This window comes from Helicoverpa zea, chromosome 5 (assembly GCF_022581195.2).
Source record: "Helicoverpa zea isolate HzStark_Cry1AcR chromosome 5, ilHelZeax1.1, whole genome shotgun sequence".
Classification (NCBI taxonomy): domain Eukaryota; kingdom Metazoa; phylum Arthropoda; class Insecta; order Lepidoptera; family Noctuidae; genus Helicoverpa; species Helicoverpa zea.
Window position 1 is genome coordinate 4,537,212 of NC_061456.1, and position 21,784 is coordinate 4,558,995.

Sequence of the window (21,784 nt, forward strand, 5' to 3'; positions counted from 1 at the left end):
CTATCATTGAAAAAGTTACCGTTATCGGTTATTCTGTACGAACTCGGCCCTCCCTATACACCCCCCCCTGCCTAAAATTATTACAAATGGCCGAAAAAATTTGGATCGTTCGTTGTCCAAGAAATGATATGTTTTCAATTTAGTGTTATCATATAAAAATAACAGTGTGTTATAACATTATTACACAGGAAAAGTAACTTTCTATAATGTGATGCTCATAATTATAAAAATTACGTTAAGACTAAAAGCGTAGAAGATAATTTCTACTAACATAACCTTAATTTACTACAAAAATGGAGCTTCCGCAGCCGCCACAAGGTACGCCTTAATTCAATCAAATATATGCTCTGTATACGTGTGCCGCAGTAGCTAAAAATAATATATATTTCTAGACCAAGACCTACGCAACATAATTGACAAACTTGCCCAGTTTGTCGCAAGAAATGGACCAGAATTTGAAAAAATGACGAAGAACAAGCAAAAAAATAACCCGAAATTCAGCTTTCTCTATGGCGGAGACTACTTCAACTACTACCAGTACAAAGTGACGACGGAGCAAGCAAGTAAGCATAATGAAATGACGATGGAAGACTTTTGTAATATTCCAATGATCGCTGATTGAGTGTCGTTATAACCGATTAAGTGAACCTCCGCTGTTTATAGTTCTAAAGCAATCGGCCGGTGGCCAGCCGGCTCCTGCTCCCGCCGGGGCTTATATGGCACAGAACAGGCAATATGTAATGCCCCAACAGGCCGGAGCGACTCCCGCTCAGCTGGGCCTAGCGGCGTCGATGGCAGTGGCGCCCGCGCTCCAGCAGTGGCTGGCGGCCAACTCGGCGCCGCCCGCCACGCCGCAGCTCGCCCATCATGACCTCGACAACCTCACAGCACAGATCAACATGCTCAAAGAGCAAATAACTCAATCTGAGAATAATCTTAATGCTCAACACACAGTAAGTTTGCATTACTCTTGATTAAGTAACATGCATAATTGCATACATTATATAAACATTACATACCAATTTGAAGAGAATTGAGTTAAAATTCTTAACTAGATTCAATTGCATAGTATTATTTTGTTGTTATGAATTAATTAATCTGATTAAGCTGTATTATAAATCCTATATTTATTTCCAGGCTGTCATATTTTAGCGTGGTCCACCAAATTATGTGTACTTACTTTATTTCTATTTGTTCTTTCTAGTACAAAGCAAAAACTAGTTTATTTTTAAAATATTTCTCTGATTGGCACATTTTTTGGAATGTTTTGGAATTTTCATAATTTATTCTTATTTAAATTATATGTTTTCCTGATAAAGGATGAAATATTAAGGTTTAAAAATATTTTAGGTGTTGATCCAACAACAGCAAGCTAAAATCAACGAATTGGTGAGCAAGGCACAAGTAGAGACAATCCAGATGATGGCAGAGGACAACCATATCAGCCTCAGCGAGCTGGACAGCATTCTGCAGCCAATCATTGATACTTGCACTAAAGACAGCATTTCTTCAGGTGATTACATTATCAAAATTACTCAAATAACATTCAGTGCTGTATGAGTACACTCTTACATAAGCTTATCATCTTAACTCAATAACATTACATAAATTAAAGAATCCAATACTTATATTTGTTTCTAAATTCTGTTCATAGGAAAAGGCTGGATATTACAACACGCAACATCACACGACGCGGGAAAAGTGATATCGCAGCATCTGCTTAGAAAAGTGACTCAACCTGGTGCAGCATTCACGCAGAAACTTCACATCATTTACCTGGTCAATGATGTTCTACACCATTGGTTAGTACCAATACTGGAATTATTTACATCACAGTTTTCATTTGTTCATGTCCAGGGTCCTAACAAATTGGTTGATAACTTCAGTTAGTATTGCTTTCTAAGATCATTTATTAATTTGAGATTCTTGTTGATTTTCTGATCGAGATAGTATTCTTGTGTCGTTATTATTGTACTGTAATAGTTTGGTTCAGTCTAGTTGTGTTTTATGGTCTTTTAATTCTGTCAATTCACACATATTTACTTTTAAAAACTAAGCATTAAACGGTGGTAATTTGATTCATTTTCTTTACTTTTCCAAATATGAGTATAGTGTGTTGGCACTACATAAACCATATTTATATTACAACATTTATTTATTCCTTTTAAAACTTGTGTTCCTCCCTTTACTCGTGTCATTATCAATTCGGTGTCTATGATGCTATTATTCCTAATTACAGTGCACGCAAAAACGCAGAAGATCTCAAGAAAAATTTGGAAAATGTGGTGGTTCCAATGTTTTGCAATGCCAGTATAGGTAACATATTTATAATAATGCCCTCAAGATGTAGGTCTCTTGTTCGATTGTGCATTCTCATCTTCAAGTTAAAGCATTTTTAGTACATCATCGCCTGTGGTTTGTGCCAGTCAGGTAACTTGCTTAGTGTCGGCCTGGCTCGTATGACAACTGTTTAATCATTTTACTGTTTCAGCTGTTACTGAAGAGCAGGAGGCTAAACTTAACAAGTTGCTGCGTCTCTGGGAATCCAAGTCTAACTATTTCGAGACTGCCGTCATTGAGAAAATGAAGAGTCCCACCAGTTCCTATCAAGAGTACCAGAACAATCTAATCTCACAGCACTCTAACGCTATTGCTCATTTGACTCAACAAACTAAATCCACATTTGAGAAGTAAGTATGATGTTTATGTAAAATTGTAATATGCCACTATATTTGCTAACAAAACATGTTTATGATTTTACAGCTATCAAACTCAGCACCAAGCTTTTGTTGCTCACACAATGCAGCAGATTCAGCAATTAGAAATGCAGAAACATGCAATAGAAATACAGAACAGCCATGATCAGAATAAAGACAATGTACCTCAAAATAATATGCAAAACAATTTTCAAAATAACAGTTTCAATGACCAAAACTTTCCGCCTATGGGAGGCTATGAACCAAACTTTAATTCAAATAATCAGTATGGCAGCGAAAGTGGCGATAACTATGCTTCTAACAATAGTTTAAGTGGAAATGAAAATAGCTATGACAGTCAGACATTTGACCAAATCACTAGTCAGAAGAAGAACGAGATTATAGAAGAGCCTGATTTGTCAAATCTTCCAAATATAAATTTCTCTCAACCACCACCGGGCTTCATACCTACTGAGAAACCACCACCGTTAGCATTCCAAAATGGTCTTCCTGATCTAAGCAAGCCCCCACCAGGATTCCCACCATTCCATGAAGTGAATAACGATGAGTTAATGCCATCTGTACCCTATTTTGAACTGCCTGCTGGTTTGATGGTCCCTCTCATTATGGTAAGCACATAAATGCTATAAAGAACAATTGTTACATTTTTTAATTTAAGGATAGGTCTTCCTTTGATAGGAAAATATAATAAGTCTTCCTCAGCTATGCTGTACTTTTACTAATAAAATGTGATTGATTTTAGCTGGAAGACGACAGATACAGACCCCTGGATCCAGCGAAAATTCGTCTTCCCCCTCCCGCCCCACCGAACGACAGACTATTGGCAGCTGTTGACGCGTTCTATGCATCACCTAACCACGAGCGGCCCAGAGACAAGTCAGTACCATTGCTATTTTGTAGTGAGTAAAAGTATAAGGCACTGCTAGGATTTTGTTACTGTTTTGGTTTCACGTCAGCGTATTTTGCAGCTGAGTTTCTCCTATGCACATACACGCGCGGCACACAAAAAATCTGTCTTGCGTTACGCACTCAGCGCTTAGACCATGACTGCCCATGGACCATTATTTCATGAAAACATTTTCTACACTACATGCAAACATTAGACAATTAACAATATATGCGTGAATAACCTGCATTTTACGTTTGGAGTATGCTTTGCTCTTATTTATTCAATATTTATTGTTTTGTTGACAGTGAGGGCTGGGAAAAATTGGGCCTGTATGAATACTACAAAGCTAAAAATTCTGCTAGGAAGATGAAGGAAGAAGCAATAGCACAGGGCTTTCGGGACAAGTCTCGAACTCCGAGTCCTATTCCGAAAGACTTGCAGAAACAACCCACCCCACCTGGCAGAAGATACAGGTAATTTTTTATCATATAAGAATACTACTTGTACTTCAGTAATAAGTAGCGTTTAACCTGTTTGATCTTAGCTCAATTATTCAAGTTAAGTGGAAGGATAACAGGTAAACTTAAAATTATCACTCTATATCCCCATATCTCCAATATTCATATCTTGCTCTTAGCATATTTTACAAGCATTTTTATATGAACTTAGGTCAAAAAGTAAAACTCCAGAGAAGCCTTCGCCTACAAAGTCAAAGTCCAGATCACCATCACCAAGAAGAAAGTCAACGTCATCAACGTCGTGGAGAAGAGAACGAGAAAGAGACACGAGAGAAAGTATGTGTTTTTATATTTCCAAATTATTAAAAAAAAATCAAACATTCTTGGTAGAAGAAAGATGCAGGATTTTTCCAGTTTTAATCTGTTTTCATTAAGTTTAAACAACCTTTGTGGGTAGTGGAAACGCAGTACATTGGACCTTGGTTATTGTATGTGTCTGATACATAGGTAGGTGCAACCAATAGAATGAATAATCACAACAACGTTATAAATAGCGTTATCACGACTTTTATAGGCTTGATTGAAGTTCAAGTTTTACTGCTATGTCCATTATCATGTTTCGCTTTTACTAAATGGTCTATATATAGTTGAGGAGTTGAATTGGCCAAATATTAGATTAAAAAATTAAAAAAAAAAATTACTTCACTAGCCTATAGTCAACTGTTAGACAAATATTGACGGAAGAGAAAAAATCGAATGAGGGAATGAGTTTTAAAAATACTACATATATGAAATATTCATAGGTCGACGGCGGTCCCGATCGAGGTCAAGGTCACGGTCACGCAGCAGATCAAGGGAACGGGACAGACATCGGGAGTCACCGAGGTCGCGGCGCGTGGAACGTTCTAGATCTCCCACACCCCCAAGCTTCCTGTGAGTACATAATATATGATGATTGATGAATGTTTTTCAGTGAATTGCTGTTGCTGTAATTGATTTATGGGTTAGTAAACGCAACTAACTAGCTTGATGTTTCGAAAGAGCTTTTATAGGCTTATATATATGAAATTAAAAAAAAAAAACTTTGGCTTCACATACACAAAAATAAAAGGTTGAGTTATTAATGCACATACACATACATATCTTTTTTAGATATGATACTATTTTTAGCATGTTTTTTGTGTTCCCATATAAAGTTCACTATTTGTTTGATATTTTTTAAAAGACAAGAACATCTAAAGATTTTGTCATGCATTTCTCAGTGGTGGTGCATATCCAAGTACATCGACGTCAGGTTTGGACGCCAGCAACAAAGGTCATCAGCTGTTACAGAAGATGGGATGGAGCGCGGGAGGGTTGGGAGCCTCCGGTCAGGGTATCGCCGAGCCAATTAGCGGTGGCATTGTTCGAGATAGACAAGACCAGTATAAAGGTAAATTGAGTAAAATGGCAGACCAAAAAAAAGTAAAGAAAGAGATAAAATATCACTTACTTTCAAGTTTGATTACACTAATTGTTTTGTATTTTCGCAGGTGTAGGCGTAAACCTCAATGATCCCTATGAGAACTTCAGAAAGAACAAAGGTGCAGCATTTATAACGAGAATGAAGGAGAGAGCATTAGAGCGTTCATCGTGATCGCTAGTTGAACTCATGAATTGATGTAAATGTGTATGTACGTTGCGATAGTGTGGATGGGATATGATTTATTTTATCTAAATCATCATAAATAAAGTTATATGAATTTTCAACATCAGTTTTTTATTTCATTCAATGACTCTTGAAACATGCAGATGTAAGCAACCAATGAGGAGTCATCAACAACTTATATTCTGAGGATGCGCAAAGCCTTTGCGTAAGGAGTAAGTCTGCCTGAACTTGTAACACCCACCCACTACACAAGTTCACATTTGTTCACATCACAACACAAATCACAATATTCATGCAAAGTTAAGTAGGTATTTTTTATTTATTTATTTTATACATTAGTTCCACCGGTTGACGTCATCGCGGTAGCACCGGCTATCGCTGAAAACCAGCGCTGGGACTCTATCTCGTTTCGGGTCGCAGCATTATGCTGAGCGAGGGCCGTATTGCGCGCTTTAGGACGCATATTTTCCCTTAAATTTGTGTTATGTTCTTTTTATCTTTTTATCCATATTATGCTCATCTTGTTAGGGGCATTTATGCGTCCTATATTTTGCGCAATTAAACTGTTTTTCTTTCTTTTTCTTTCTAGGTGCCAATTAATAGCTAGGTGATTGGGAAAATTATAAGATTTCAGTTCAAAATATATTGTTTATTTTACAGTAAGATAAGAAAATATTGAGAAGCAGAATACATAAAATTGTACAAAGTTTTATTAAAGCTTATTAGTATTACTAGCTGTTGCCCGCAACTTCGTCTGCGTGGGCAATATAGAATCGTCAAAATACTACTTAAGTGCATTTTTTCACGTGACAGTATAATTAGGATTACCACTTAGCAGTCGCATAGATTCATTGATCAAGGTTGTGTTGTGGATGTGTGAGCATTTATCTAAACAAAAGAAGTAAAGTTTGTGACGTTGTGGAAATCCCTGGATCTAGTCAGCCAATTTGGAAAATTAAGTAAGTAATTCTCACAGGAAACAGCTATAATCTATGTATATATGCTGTGAGTCTGACAAAACTGTCATTTGTACATTTTCTGCAGCTGCTGCGACTAATCAGAATCCAGAAAGTCTGTCAGTCTTACCATGGATAACGTCTTGTGTAGTTGACTGGATTTAAGAGATCAGATAGGTAGTCGCTCCAAGCAAAATATTGGTACTCGGACAGATTCAGAGACTGGAAGTTTACACCAACATAGTTGGGGTATAGCTGGATGGATGATGACATGAGTCATCATCATCAGCAGGCGCATAGGGTAGGATAGTTTCACAACAGGGGAGAAACACTTGTATGACGAGGATTTTCTGTGCACTCGCTCACTATGTTAAGGCGGGACTCCACCAAAATGTTTGTATTGGTTCACGAATAGGCAAAATATACGTGTATCTGTGAGAGTCCACTTCATGTGTTCTTGAAACCCGCAGTTTTGCCAAGATTTTCAAAATGTACGCTCGTATTATTAAGTAAGGCAGTGGATTGTTTTACAATTCAAAATCATCCTCATAATTATCTTTGAATTCTGCAAGCTTATCTAAACTTTCACTGTACTCTGCAGCTTCAAACCCTTCTTGTTTGAACTTATGTAGTTTTGCAAACTTAATTCTACTTGTTTCCCTGTGCAGTTTCTCTATCATATCAGATAAGAAGTTGCCATTGTGATATCCTGCAACAACTGCACAACTTTCAATATTCTCATCTCTCACTTCACTTTTTATAAAACCATACTTATTAAGTTCAGTGGAAAAAAATCTTGGGTAAGGTGTTTTAAGTTCTAAAGGCTTTTCACATATTGTAACATTAGTTGCTGAGAGGAAATTGTTAGCTTGGAAGTATAGTTCAAACATCTCTTGCACATTACTACACCGGTATGCAGGTATATTCATTTGTTCTTTGGCCTCTTTCATGGGAGCTTTCAAGTAGTTCTCAGGCACTCCTCTAACTGTTATCAGTTGGAACAGTTTATCTGATGCAATTTTGCAACTTGGTGTGATACTTGTGTAAATAGGTTTTGTTGTAGTATTCAAATAATCTATCAAATATTGTGATTCATTTAATGGAAGTGGCATTCCTAAGGAAGCTGCAGCTAGTTTTCTTCCATACCCTGTGAGATCAGCACAGATATCTGACAGTGTAAAAATGTTGCTCTTGTGTCTATATTTTTGGCTCAATGTGTCCATAGCTGAGGCTAATAATGCAGAGCTGTGGTAGTATAGTTCAGGATTGTAATTAAGATAGTCAAACTTCCTCGGGCTCCCTGGTTTCCTCCATCCTTTATCCCCAGTACAAATAGGCACAAATAATGTTGCATGTTCTGATAATTCCTGTATAGAGAGTGCTGTGTTTACAAGTCTAATGGAGTCCTTTAAGTTAGACTTGTCTCTCTCTTCTTGTGTTGTAGGATTGTTATCGGGGAAGTGTGATGGTATGATTGGATATGCCAGTATAGATTTGCTATATTCATCTGCAAGATACTCTGTACAACTCAATGCCAGTCCAGCAAATCCATCCACACAGTCAAAGTTAACTTGGAATCCTTGCATACTATCACATTCCTCTACATATTTACGAATGTTGTCAGTAAATGCATCACCAAAATCTTGCTTCCACAATGATGTGCCATTATGATAAATATCAAAACTTTCCTGGGAACAGAAAAAAAAAGTTTAAATATTTAATTTCTTAACACACAAAAATTAACTACAGAAATATCACTTACTGCATCTGCCCCATGTACATAGTCTTTTACTATATTGATTGTTCTCTCATGAAATCTAGGGTATAGGTAATCTGTCCAAGTTTTCACATCCTGTTCAAGGTTATATTGTTTTGTGGGAACACTTGGCCCTTCACCATCAATATCTGCCAGGTACTCATTTTTTGGTGGGGCTGGTTCCTCTATTTTTTCGACACCATCCCACAGTAATTCATTGTCTTCAGTTTCATTGTGCAGCCCTCCACTTTCAGGTAAGTTTTTTAGGGAACCTTTAAGATCGGCCAATAACAGCCGAGGTGTGTATGTCACTTCACCCTTAGCTGTTTGGCCTTCACGATACAAAATATCATGGTTTACTTCTGTTTTTACAGTACCTGTGTAATCAAAACTAAGCTCTTGTAAGTTCCAGAAATGTGCACCAACATAGTTTGCGTAATGGCCAAATTGTAATGTCAATATTTCACGAGTCGACATGATGGTATCTGAACTGCAGTTATGTGGTATATAACATGAAAATAATAGTTGTTTATGTCGCCATGCGGCTCTGGCCTGCTAACAGTGCTAACTTCATTCACGAAGTAGGCATTGGCAAACATGAACTAAGCATTGACTGTCAACCTCTTAAAATTCAAATTGACATTGACAGTTTTTAAGGTGACAACTAGTGAAGAAAAAAACATCGGGTTAAACCATGGTTAAACACATGGAAATTATCGATTTTGTAAAGGATTGGAAATTGATATTTTAAAGTTTGGAAGGTAAAGGAAAGTCCAACATTGGCGTGGATGAATTAGGTACACTCCAATGTAGAATGCTGAATTTGATTTTAAAAGCACACCGGGAAAACTTGTCATAAGTGGAAATCGGTTTTCGGAAAGCACGTCTTATTGGTAGTATCGCATCTTTGGCAGTCTTTACGGATAGTCAATAAGCATTAATTCAAGACTAGCCGTTTTCCCGCAGTTTCACCCACGTCCTTTGATTTGAGAAGTACCTACTGCCCAGAAGGGATAAAATAAAGGTAGCCTATGTAACTCGGGAAAAGTGTAGCTTTACCACAAAGAGTTTTTCAAATCGGTTCGGTAGTTTATGAGCCTTTAGGGTACAAACAAATAAAAAAATGTTTCCTCTTTATTATACCTACCTACATTTAGTTCTTATCTACGTGCAGGAAGTAGTTCCCTCGTCACGCGGGTGAAACCGTGGGCGGAAACTAGTAATAATGGTGCTAGAGCCGCGCGCCGGACCGATTAAGGCTAAAAACTCACGGAGCGATTTTGAACCGTGCCCGCCGCGGTGGCGGAACTGCGTTTTTATTTCCAAACTCACGAGACCGGTTATTTGCGCGGTTACACAGCCGTCGCGGTTGAGATTATCGCCCGCAAACGTGGCGGGCGATGATCGCAAGACGCAAGGCGTGCAGCCTCTGCGCCACTGCGATCGCCGGCCAATCGACCGCGGAGCGTGCGGGCGCAACCCGCCGAGGCTGCGGGTGACCGCGGCCCGCGCGATTCTACTAGTTGCCCGCCGGTGCAGCGGGACCCGCAAACAAACGCGCAGACTGCGGGCGTAAAAACGCGTCGTGAAATGTGCTTTAATTTTTTACATGTATATATATTATGTGAAAATCGCTTCGTGAGTTCTTAGCCTAATAGAGGGATTTAAGGCGATTAACACTGCACCGATCTTTGTCGCGTAGATGTATGTAGGTATCGTATGAGGTACCGTTAGGTATATTTTACATGAAGGTTACTTTTTAACCAAGTGCGGTAACAAGTAGAACCATGGAGGCGAGAATGAAACCACGAGGAATACATAGTAACTAAATTAGTCAACTATTGCAAAAAAAAAAAACTGAATGTAGGTACTCATTGAATTTTATTACAAAAATGATATTAAAAATTGTTTACTTCAACTAGGTTTCCTTATATGTGTAATCTAACAGCTAAACTAAAAGCTACTCTTATGCTAAATGCTTATTACTTGGATGTTGCAATACTGGCAGTGGAAAAATACATTAACTATGTATTGTACAAAAGAAAAACTTACAAAGTTTTAAGTAAAATTATTACCAAATGTCCATTAATACCGCTGTGAAGTCGGTAAAGCGTGGCAGCAGTCGTCATAACATTATCTATTAAAGGTACTTCATTAACTATTACATTACTTTGGAAAATGGCATCTACGATACAATTCATAAACACGATTGATTTATTTTAATTAAATTCACACGCATCAATTTAAATTAAACTATCGAATTATAGCAGGAGATATCAAAACGCACTACATAGATATTATATATACACAATTGCACTGATGTGTCTAAATATTATACATGGAGCACCTAAATTAAACGAAATTACTGAGGGTACTTTCGTGGTGTTTTTGTAATTTGTTTTATTAAGTAATCTATTTCTACTTACAACAATACATTATTACAATTGATTTCAAAGGTTAATAATTAGGTACATCGAAAAAGTCAGGTTAGGGTCACTACTAGTGGTAAAGCCAAACTATGAAATTTTAAGATCTCTGGCAGTAACAATTCGAACCACTATCCGAACGAATGTTTGATAGTGATGACATTTTTCAAATCTCATTGAATCTGTCCCACCAATACCCCATGGCGGTAGCAAAACGTTGTTCTACTCTGTCATGAAATAAATTCGTTCTTTATTATGTAAACAAGTCTTTAAATGGGCTGTTACCCTAGAATACACTTGGTAGCATACTCACCTACAAACACAATCCTTGAAAACATAAAGAACAACAAATTCACGGTATGTGATATAGTAATTTTGTCGTATGTTAGTCTTCTTAATTTATTTACCACAAGTAGCAAACCCAACATTACGCCCTGAAGTACAACAGGCAAAAAGTTTATTTAACTCTCATGAAATATGTTGAGAAACTAAGCAGTTTTCTTATATCACTTTCCTTTATCTCTTATTATAATGTCGTCTTACATATTGGTTAACTCAGTTGTTTCTAGTTTACCAACTACGTTTAGTTTTGCCTAAAGCCTACACAAATTGCTAAGCAGATAAGTCCACAAACATTTACCAGAGTTTTTAATGAATTGTGATAAATAGGATTATTTACTATAGTAGCGAATTTAACATTGCTTTATATCACAGTATTATGTCTAATCTAAAGAGTGTATATATTTTGTTAACGGCTATTAATGACATATTAAACACTAGCTTCTGCCAGCCGTTTCACCCGCATCCCGTGGGAACTACTTCCCGTACCGGGATAAAAAGAAAGATAAAGTAGCCTATAGCCTTCCTCGATAAATGGGCTATCTAACACTGAAAGAAATTTTGAAATCGGACCAGTAGTTCCTGAGATTAGCGCGTTCAAACAAACTCTTCAGCTTTATAATATTAGTATAGATATCCTCTATGCATATGAGTTCTAACATGTTATTTGTCTGTAAATCTATCTGCTGTTGCTAGCCGTGTAACCGAGTCAGTCTGTAGACATGATTGCCACAATGTTTATAAAGAAATTAAATCCTCGTCTATACAAAACCGATCTTGACTCGGTTACAAGCGATTTTAATGAATTTATTAGCGTTAATAACATTTCAATTCCAATTCGTATCCATTTAAAATTAATTGAATAAAACTTGACTATTCATGTATATGTGACGTGTTCCAAATCTTAAACTACGTACTTACACTAAACTCACCATTTCGTTTACTACATTCGAGAGATCTACTAACACAACCAATACTACAAAGACCAAGTCTATTCCATTCCATACTTTATCTCATACATAATAATACACTATTTGAAAATATGTACCTACTTTGTAATGGACTTATCATATTTCGTCAACTACAATTTAATTTTCACGGAATGTGTTAAATTGATGTCAAGAAAATATAACAAATTCATTAACAAGATTCAATTCACATAATTTTTCTAAGCATTTTGTATTGAAACTGGCATACCCAATTACATCAATACCTGTATTATCCACTGAAATTGCACATCTTACTCTTGAAATCGCAACAATTAAAAATGAAAGTGGTATGCTTCTACAGTACATTTAAATAAATGTATGTACAAAAGTTTATGTTTAACAGGTACAACGTAAAATAACTAAAAATAAGTTGTACAGCATAGTATGTTGTTGACGTTAACTAAAAGACAGACATAAAAACCAAAAGGTTTTCTAGCTTTCATAAATAAAACAATTTTGCCACTTTGTAGCGAGGTTCGAACATTATATAGTTCTTACTTGGATACAATTTGAACTAATCTTATTTTTTTTCCTGAAAATGTCTTGGAATTATGTCTATGGTTAGATTTAATCGAGGGCAGCATGATTCAACTGATATTATTAATTCTGTAGAAGAAGCTGCCACTAAAAACAACTAATATGCAAATAAAACATAAGTAACAGACAATATTTACATATACATCAGCGGTGGGAATTTCACATACCCGCTACAGCGTTTGTTGCTAGACTGATACATTATTTCATGTGTACTTTTCTGATTTAAAAAGCTTTTCGTACTAAGTCCATTCAAACGAACTGACGATAAAAAAAACATTTCAAGTATCTGAATGGAAATCTCCTCCAATTTATACAAAATAAAATAAAGAAAAAGAGTTCAGTTCGTTTATATGAAGTATTTTGTACTTCAGCCTTAAGTAACTTGCTAAATCAAACAATCATTTCCTACAACACCTTTCTAAACGCTAATGGGCAATATTCAATGTCACATCATTCACATTAACATAAAAGTACAACAATCGATAATGACATAATCGAGTCGCATCTTACAGGCTTTCGCTTAACAAATAATATTTTTACAGTGTAAGATATGTAACAAGTGTTTTGTTTTTGTAAAAACATGTAAATACACTTATCTGGTACAGACTATCACGATCGAATTTGATACAATAATACACACATTCAGCACTCTGCGACACACTCACGGCTAATTATTACAATTCGAATTATTTGACGTAATCTAAGTTTTACCTAACAATGGAACAATCACTGGAGAGACTACGCTATCTACTATTGTTGACCCCATAACGTTATGATCACAATTTTCTATGAATACAAGTCTTTTAGGTTGTTTAGGAATTTTGCTTACATTAATGCGACTCGGTTGACGAGTGGCGTTTTTCTTCTACTTGTGTGCGTCTGAGTTGTCACTGGCTGATAGATGAAGCTTGTTTTTGCCCGTTTTGTTGGATGTACTGCAAAGTCAAATAAGGAATCCATTTAATTATAATAAACACAGTGGATCTACATAGAATAGTCCATTGGACTACGGTAACTGTTATTCGATTACGAAACGTATAATAAAGTTAAAAACTTACAAGTCTATACATAAATAAAACAAAAACTTACTTGTATAGTTTTCTGTCATTGACAAGTCTAATTTCACAGGTTTTGTGACATCAAAATCGATTTCTTCATATGATTGATCGAGAATCTGAAAAACAAAATAATCACATTAGAATTGATGCATTGATTTATTTCGATTTCTTCTTATTTTAGCTAGGTAAGGTGTTATAGCCATGTGAGAGAAGTTTTAGTTATACTCACTTCAATATCACTGATTTCTTCGCCGGATTCCACATCAGTAATATATGAGGTAAGTGACGAGGGTCCCGTGGCGAGTAGCCTGTATGTCCCACCAACCATGCCTGTCCCTTCCACAATTTCTTCAACTTCCAACTCTTGATCAGACACCTCCTACACAAAAACATTAAAGTTAATCATTAAGTCACAATAACAAGATAAATATTAATGCTGTTGAGTCAGGTTTAAACATAAACAGATGTTTGGCCAAAACAAAAACGACGACCACGATAAAGATTTGACATTTTACTGCACCTGTTTCTACAATTCGTAAATGAGGTCTTTGACCGTAAAAAGAAAAACACGATATTGAGAACTGTATTATTTATTTTGGGTCTCGTTAGGGCGGACGTTTTTAAGAAATACTTTTACAACCCAGTGTTCAGATAAAATTATTTTTATACCACTGTTTCGCTCTGATATGGCGCTCTCCGGCCGGTTATAACAAATATCATCATAAGAATTAGCTTAAATTACGGTATACGAAACTTCAGTCTCTCGTGTATTTTTTTTTTATTTGTGGTCTGTCTGTTTTAATTTTGAAACTGTACCGACGGAATTAAAAAGATCATGGTGTCTCACCTGTTCTATAATAGCCTCTTCCTCTTCAACCTCCTCTTTGACTTCGGGGTCTATTTCGACGTCGGCGTCCAGGTCGGGGTCAGCATCAACATCAGCATCATCATCTGCCTCATTGTCTCCGCTTACTCCACTGTATTTCATCTCACCCCTTTCTAAAGCCTCTAAGTTTTCTAAAAAAAATAAAAATTTTGGAGTAAGATAGATGCTATGGACAATATTAACATTTTTTTTTCTACAACTAACAAAACGGCGAATGAATAGACTTTGATATTGTAAAATATGTACCTGGATAAACCATGGCCTTCTTGATAGCCTGTGGATCTTTTCGTGACCATTTTTGCACTTCTTCGTCCATTTTTCCAACTTTTGAAGGATTCATGGCCCAGAGACATCCTGTATGAATAGATGATATTCTTTAGTAAAGCTACTATTTTATTTCTGTTATTCTTTTTGATTATTTATGCAAGTAAGTTAATAGTTATATATTAAATTAAATCAATAAAATTACCTTTTCTTTGACTTCCATTTGTTGACGGTTTTTCGATCTTTTCAAAACATTTGTTCAAACTAAGGTTATGCCTGACTGAATTTTTCCATCCATTTGGCGCAGTTTTGAAATAAGGGAAATGCTGACTGTAAATAATAATAATGTTTTTACAACAATGAACTTCTATTGTCATTTAATTTTAATGGACATATTTTTCAAGTGCTACTCACCACATAAAGTTATAAATTTCTGAAACAGGTAAGCTACCTGTTCTTGAATTTTTCAGAGCCATTGCTATTAAACATGAATAAGAGTATGCTGGCTTAGGAAACTCCCCAGCATTCGTTTTGCTTGACGCGTTCAAAAACTTAGTATGACTGGTGTCTAACGTAAAACCGCCATTCACAGAAGTTTTAATTATTTGCCTATTGTTACTTAATGACGAATTGTCAATTAATATTGTTGCCTGGTTTTTATTTCCATTTGCTAAAATTGTTCTAGAATTGTTAATTTGTTGAGGATCCAATATGTGAATATTACCAGAAATTATTGTTTTTGTTCCTAATGAGTGTGCAACTTTTTGGCTTGTATTTAAAATTGAACAGCTTTTGTTGTTAACTTTTATTAATTCTGACTGACTTTTTATTCTAACCGTGGTTGGCGTGGAGATACTTGATACTTTAGATTTGTCCAAATCTTTCAATAAATCTTTTACAACATTCTTTTCATGTTTCCTTACATAAATCACCATTTGCGTGGCTTCCTCTAACTCCGAGCCTTTCTTGGTTTTTGGTTCTTCTGGTTCCTGTACTTTTGATACTTTTATTGCATTCGGCGAAAATGTTAAATGACTTTTTTCTTCTTTGGGACTCGGAATCGATATGCTATTGTTGCTTAAATCGTCGTTTGCTGCAGCCGATGTTAGCAATAAGTTCGAAGCTTCCTCCTTCACTATACTTTTTACAGGAGTTTCAACAAACGTGGAAGGCATTACAGAATTTGGATTAACCATTACTGCATTTGCCTCGGATCCATATAGATCCAGATTATGAACAAAACTAGAACTATTATTAAGCCAAGTTGCCGAATTATCTGTGTCCATATCCAATAACGGAGGCAGCTCTGAAAAATGTGATCCTAAAGTGTCCTGCAATTAAAAATTGATTTGGTAAGACTAATTGACAACGAAGCACTGTCTTAATTATTGTTTGGTAGGTAATAGGCAATATACTAACGGCAAAGTCTGTCATACTGCTAAGGTCTGTTGCAATTTCATTTTTTATATCCATATCCAGCATATCCTGGAGTGAATCTGTGATGTATAAATCCATGTCGGAGCTCCACTGAAACAAGAAAAGATATGTCGTTAGTATGGGTGCTGTTGGATACAGATATATAAATAAAATAAAAATAAAAACTTCAGATTGGTGTATCTGGAACGTAGATAGTAAAGTTCTATGACCGACATTGATGTTTTCGTAAACATTGGAATAGATTTCGCGCCAATTTCTTCTACAAAATACAGTTTCAATCTACTGAGCCGAGACAGTGGGACGGGAGAGCCGGTACATTGAAACCACTACGTAGTACAGAAACCTGTTTCTACCTAAGGTATGCGCTACCCCAACAGCGTAGGAGTACAAAGTGTTGTGTTGTTTACACGTAAGGAAATAGTAATTACTGAATATCTTTGTTTTACATGAATTCAGTTCATTTGTTTTACCAATGTATTGTTTTTTTTAGAAGTACCTAACTACAAAAATAAATGTTTTATCATTTGAGGTAACTGAGCTAAAAACATTTTTATATCCCATTCCATCTTTTTTTTATGAAGACCTACACCAACCCACGATCTGTTGGACGAGGGTTCGAGCAATCCGGACTGGGTCGTTTACAAGCTGGCGTGTATAAAAACTAACGAACGGAACCACTCGGAAGGCTTCCAATGTAACATTCGGGACGAAGTTTTTTGTCCATGCTTTTACTCGTCTCTATAAATAACTTGTTCTGGTATGCTGTTATGTCCGTGATCCATTAATATGTTGTGTGTAATAGTTACCCACACGTAATACTTTCATCTTCTTTTGATTAAGAAGAGATGAATGAACGCATAATATCATTATTTCTTCTCTGATTCACAATTAACGTGCATTGCATTATGAATTTGAACCATTTTTGGATAAATTATGGTACCCATAGTGAATGTAGTGCATACTACAGCTGCACAAGAAACTAGGCCTTGATAAAACAGGTTTACTGCCTTATCGTTAGTACCTACGTAAGTACGAACAGATTTTGATTAAGATTTTAGGAATTTATTATTGTTACACCTAGAGTTTATTTATGTCTTAGCACGATTTGTTCAGGTCTCTAACCATAATATTGTTTTAATTTAACCCTACAAATACCTATTTTTTATCCTTTTAGCGAACAGTGTTTTCTGTGGAACATAAATAATCCGAATGAGTGTAATGACTGATAAGAAATAAACGGTTTTATCATCATATGAACTGGTTAAAACTTTATACATTCTGTTCAATTTTTTACTTTATTAATCCTCAATTAGATGGTCAGTTAAAACTTGCATTGTACAAGTATTGGAAGGGGGAGTTTTAGCAACGGCAATCTACCTGCTGCGAGTTATTCATTCCAAAAATTCTATCTACCGAGGTATAAACTTTTCCCGCTCAAACAGGATAACGGGATCGAAAATCGGACACACACCTTACTTCGTAGGTAGAAAAGGGATGGTTACAAATGGGGTGCGAAAAAGAGATGGCAATATAAAGGATCGAAAGAGGGGGGAATCAACCCCTAATACATTGCGGCCCTGCCATGCCACGTCGCTCCCTTTTGAGTTTACGCAAGCATTTATTTTGACTTTGGTAGGTCCTACTTTTTAGGAAGCTGTAAGGCGGTTAAGGCTATGAAGACTAAAAAGATTATGATTTAAATACCAAAATGTAGGCAACGTTGAATTTGTGTAATAAAAAGTCCATACATAGCCCTGATGTCGTGTCATTATGGACCATGAACTCGAAAAATATTATTTCTCGAGTTCATGTGGCTCACGACTACGTGCTATATGAACATGATTGAGAAAAAAAATTGTAGTTGTGCGAGTAGGTATGCGTTAAGATGAAATAGCAGACATCAGCTTAGCTGGTCTAGTGCCGAGAGTGTACTGTGCTGTACATTTCAAAAATAAAATTAAATACTAGCTAGGTATATACAATTTTTCCTCTTGATTTTCTGAAGCACCCGGGTAAGTTATGCTTACTAGTAAGTATACAAATAAGTACATAACTAAAAGACTTCTTCATGAGATGGCAAGGTACTACCTATGTATATAATATATATTTAAGTATTGAATTTATGTATCTTCTGTAACCGATATTTTTTAATCAGGCCTTAAAAGTTTCAGTAGTAAGATAGATGGTGGATATTATAGTGAAGAGTTGTGGAGGCGCCGCAAGGGGCCCGTCGCCGCCGCCGCCGCCCGTGTCCTCGAACCTGACCGCGCGCGCTCGCCTTGAACTCATCGTGGTCGGCTCTTGCGCCGATGGTCGGCGCTCGTGCACGAGTCGCGGAAACTCGACGTCTCGGAAAATGTTTAGTTACTTTCTAGCGATAATTTATTACATTGAGATTGAGAATAAGTTATTTGAACAAGATATTGATTAATTAAATTAAATATTTGCGAGTTTATTAACATGGGCAAAAGTAAATCGTTCAGTTTAATAAAGTTGTAAAGAAAAATCTGCAAATATTTTTGCCTACGAATATTCATCTTCTAATCTTCCATTAAACATTGTACAAAAATATTTGGCGCGAAAAACGCGCAAGGGGGAGGACAGTGTTGCGCGCGCAGCCTCGATACGAAGCTTCTGGGTGGGGTTCTGTATTGATTGCATGCGCGAGTTTGTCCCCTCACCTCAGCTTTCTCAAAGTTGCCTGTTTCAAACATGGGGAGGGAAACTGAAATATTTCAGCTGAAGTTTTATAGGTAGCTGGAATTATGTAGGTATGTGTATTGTTGAGTCTAGACCGGAAAATATGATTGTGAGTTTGTCGATAGCAGTAACATATAGGTAAATAGGTATCAACAATATACCTAGTAGATCGGGTTAAATGAGACTTAAGAAACAATAGCCTTAATTTTTTAGGTTAAAAAAAATGGGAGATTGATAGGTATAGGTAGGTAGATCGTAAACATTGACTGGTCAATCATGTATTTTAAATTCACAAAATATTTCGAAGTTTGCACAGCATACGTGAAGAATCGGAAAAGACAGATGGCGCAGAGGTCATCGGCCTCGCTATAAATTACTGACTCAACGATCTATGAATAGGTATCTAGGTAGAGGTAGGTATCTACCAACCTACATAATTTTATTGTAATTCGTATTTTAACTCTCCTAAAAGTACCTAGGCAGGTGATAGTTAATAACTAGGTTACACATAAATGCCCCTTAACTCTAGAATGAAATCCACTGATTTCGTTTGGATGTTGTCGAGTTCTAGTGGTGAATGACCGATATTATAATAAATTATGGAATGATTAGAATTGGTAATATTTGAAGGTCGTTAGTAAAATATAAGATTCGTATGAAATTGTTAGTGAAAGTCATCCGAATGGATACAGTATTGTGATGAACACTGTAAATTCAATTTAACAGTGCTTTAGGAAGTTGCAAGGCTTAAATTAGATTTGGTTTTATATTCCTGTTAATGGCATCTTGCCTTACCAACCTCTAGTTAAAAAATATGATAGTTATTTAGGTAGCCTAAATTATACTTTAACACATGGCTATCATCGCCGAAATGTTTTCCACCTTGCATGATAGCAATGATTATTGTGTTTGTAACGTAATTGACCTCTTACGTCTCTGATTTACTTATCAGTTTATTTCAGAGCGAATGTTTATTGACAGCATCAAAATATTTACTGCAGTCGGCAGCATCTTGTTGTTTACACCTACATAGAAACACATTGATAAACTCGGCACATTGATAGGTTGCAGTAAAACGCCACCCGGCCCGTCTCGGCGAGTGCACTAAAGCACGCACACATGTACAAAATGCACTGCCACACCGATTCGTGCATTCACAACTACAAGAGCACGTTGCACTCATTGTTCAACGTTTTGAAATTCTCGCTCGCTCAAAACCGGCCGTGGGAACAAATCGCTTCGTGGATTTATATACGTTATACCTATTACCTGCCATTATACGATACCAAAAAAAGCTTTTATTACATTTGTAAAGTAATTATTTGATTTATTACGATCCTTCTAGTAAAATAGTTCCATAGTTGGGAAGGGACTGTATTCAGTAGAAAAAATAATTATTAAAAAGCTATTTATCATGATAACAATCGATAACTTATGCACACCTCCTTTATACAAACCCAGCAAAATTTGAAAATATTTATCTGTTAGATACCTACCTACTAGTTGATAATTATGTATTATGATTAGAGATGCCTATTAGGAATGTTGATCTTGAATGTTAATCTGAAAGAATACCTACATCATCCGCACAACGTTGTAACTCTCGATCAGCTACTCATAGAACGTGGCATGCCTAGACCGTAAATAGAACAGGAGAACCTACTTGTAGGAACCTACTACAAAATTTACAACCGACCAGTCCAGTTTGTAAGTTCATTGACGATTAATTGCCGCCGTTTTTAACTGCTTTCTTCCTATAGACTTACTTATGTATACATCATTTTCCGCAAGAAGCAATCAACATCTTATCTTAGATATTTTTACAAAACAAATACATAAACGACACTAACAAATAATAATAATTTTCACGCTGTTGTCGTTATCAACAAGACATTGAAGAACTGTGAGAAAGAGAGACAGAATATAAAATAATGAATGTCCGTTATTTGTGTTTATCTAGATACATAACAGAACTGGAAAAATAACGAACTTGTCATATAATGTATGATAATTAAAATCTATTATATGTCTTGAAAACAACAGTATTGTGCTTACGGTTCCAGACATTACCTAATCAATTAAAACTAGATTTTATATCGTCCATGTGGGAAAGAGCTGGAATGATTTCCCGCCATTTTAATAAAGTGACTACGAAACTAAAGAGATCAGTGAGAATCAAATCGGGATGAACTAAATAATGTTTTTCCACAATATTAGCATAATTTGTATTACTGATGACAACAAAATTGATATAATGACATCAAAAAGAGCGGGACATGTTAACTCGTTGGACTTTCCCACTGTGAATTCCTTGTTTTATCGGACTGAAACGAATTATAGCATATTTATAGATTGTAACATGACTTACCGAATATTTATTGTTATAAATATCCTTAAGCTCGACAGAATAATCCTGAATTTCACACATTTACGCTTTTATCGTCATTAGATTGACAGATATACACCACTCACTCCATATAAAAACCACAATCTGTTTTACTATACTGTGAAAAGGTACACAAAGAATGGGCTTCTCTCCTATTGGAGGACTCAAACCACGTGACTAATCGTAAACTGCAGCTATTGGTCTTCCCCTCGCTAGTAGTTGACGTCAGTACTCAAGTGAATTACTATTTATGATGAAATTTTTATATCGTTTATGTAAACTTTTATAAGCTATTTAATAATTAGAAATATAATTAAATAATTAACTTTTTGATGATA

General features: G+C 36.0%; 3 protein-coding genes across 4 annotated transcripts; 1 reads left to right on the forward strand and 2 right to left on the reverse strand.

Annotated features, from left to right (window-relative positions):
• The first annotated feature begins 68 nt into the window (after positions 1-68).
• LOC124630474 (calcium homeostasis endoplasmic reticulum protein) lies at positions 69-5,813 on the forward strand. Of its 2 annotated transcripts, XM_047164394.1 has the most exons (14): positions 69-318; positions 393-563; positions 664-953; positions 1,351-1,513; positions 1,655-1,802; positions 2,240-2,316; positions 2,492-2,690; positions 2,764-3,325; positions 3,460-3,593; positions 3,912-4,079; positions 4,276-4,400; positions 4,868-4,997; positions 5,327-5,496; positions 5,597-5,813. In XM_047164394.1, exons 1-14 carry the CDS (start codon positions 294-296, stop codon positions 5,698-5,700), a joined length of 2,466 nt encoding a protein of 821 aa, XP_047020350.1. In that variant the 5' UTR covers positions 69-293; the 3' UTR covers positions 5,701-5,813. The 2 variants fall into 2 exon arrangements, with proteins under 2 accessions (XP_047020350.1, XP_047020351.1); XM_047164395.1 differs by lacking the exon at positions 69-318 and having other exon boundaries at positions 422-563; positions 753-953.
• A 492-nt stretch (positions 5,814-6,305) lies between these two features.
• LOC124630592 (protein misato) lies at positions 6,306-9,063 on the reverse strand. Its single transcript, XM_047164556.1, has 3 exons — positions 8,431-9,063; positions 7,174-8,356; positions 6,306-6,443 (listed from the first exon to the last, which is right to left on the reverse strand). Exons 1-2 carry the CDS (start codon positions 8,899-8,901, stop codon positions 7,196-7,198), a joined length of 1,632 nt encoding a protein of 543 aa, XP_047020512.1. The 5' UTR covers positions 8,902-9,063; the 3' UTR covers positions 6,306-6,443; positions 7,174-7,195.
• Positions 9,064-10,286: 1,223 nt separating this feature from the next.
• On the reverse strand, positions 10,287-21,576 carry LOC124630551. Its single transcript, XM_047164508.1, has 9 exons — positions 21,429-21,576; positions 16,343-16,450; positions 15,338-16,254; positions 15,129-15,253; positions 14,906-15,013; positions 14,621-14,790; positions 14,003-14,152; positions 13,805-13,889; positions 10,287-13,650 (listed from the first exon to the last, which is right to left on the reverse strand). The coding sequence occupies exons 1-9, from the start codon at positions 21,486-21,488 to the stop codon at positions 13,541-13,543; spliced, it is 1,833 nt and encodes a 610-aa protein (XP_047020464.1). The 5' UTR covers positions 21,489-21,576; the 3' UTR covers positions 10,287-13,540.
• Between the last annotated feature and the right edge of the window lie 208 nt (positions 21,577-21,784).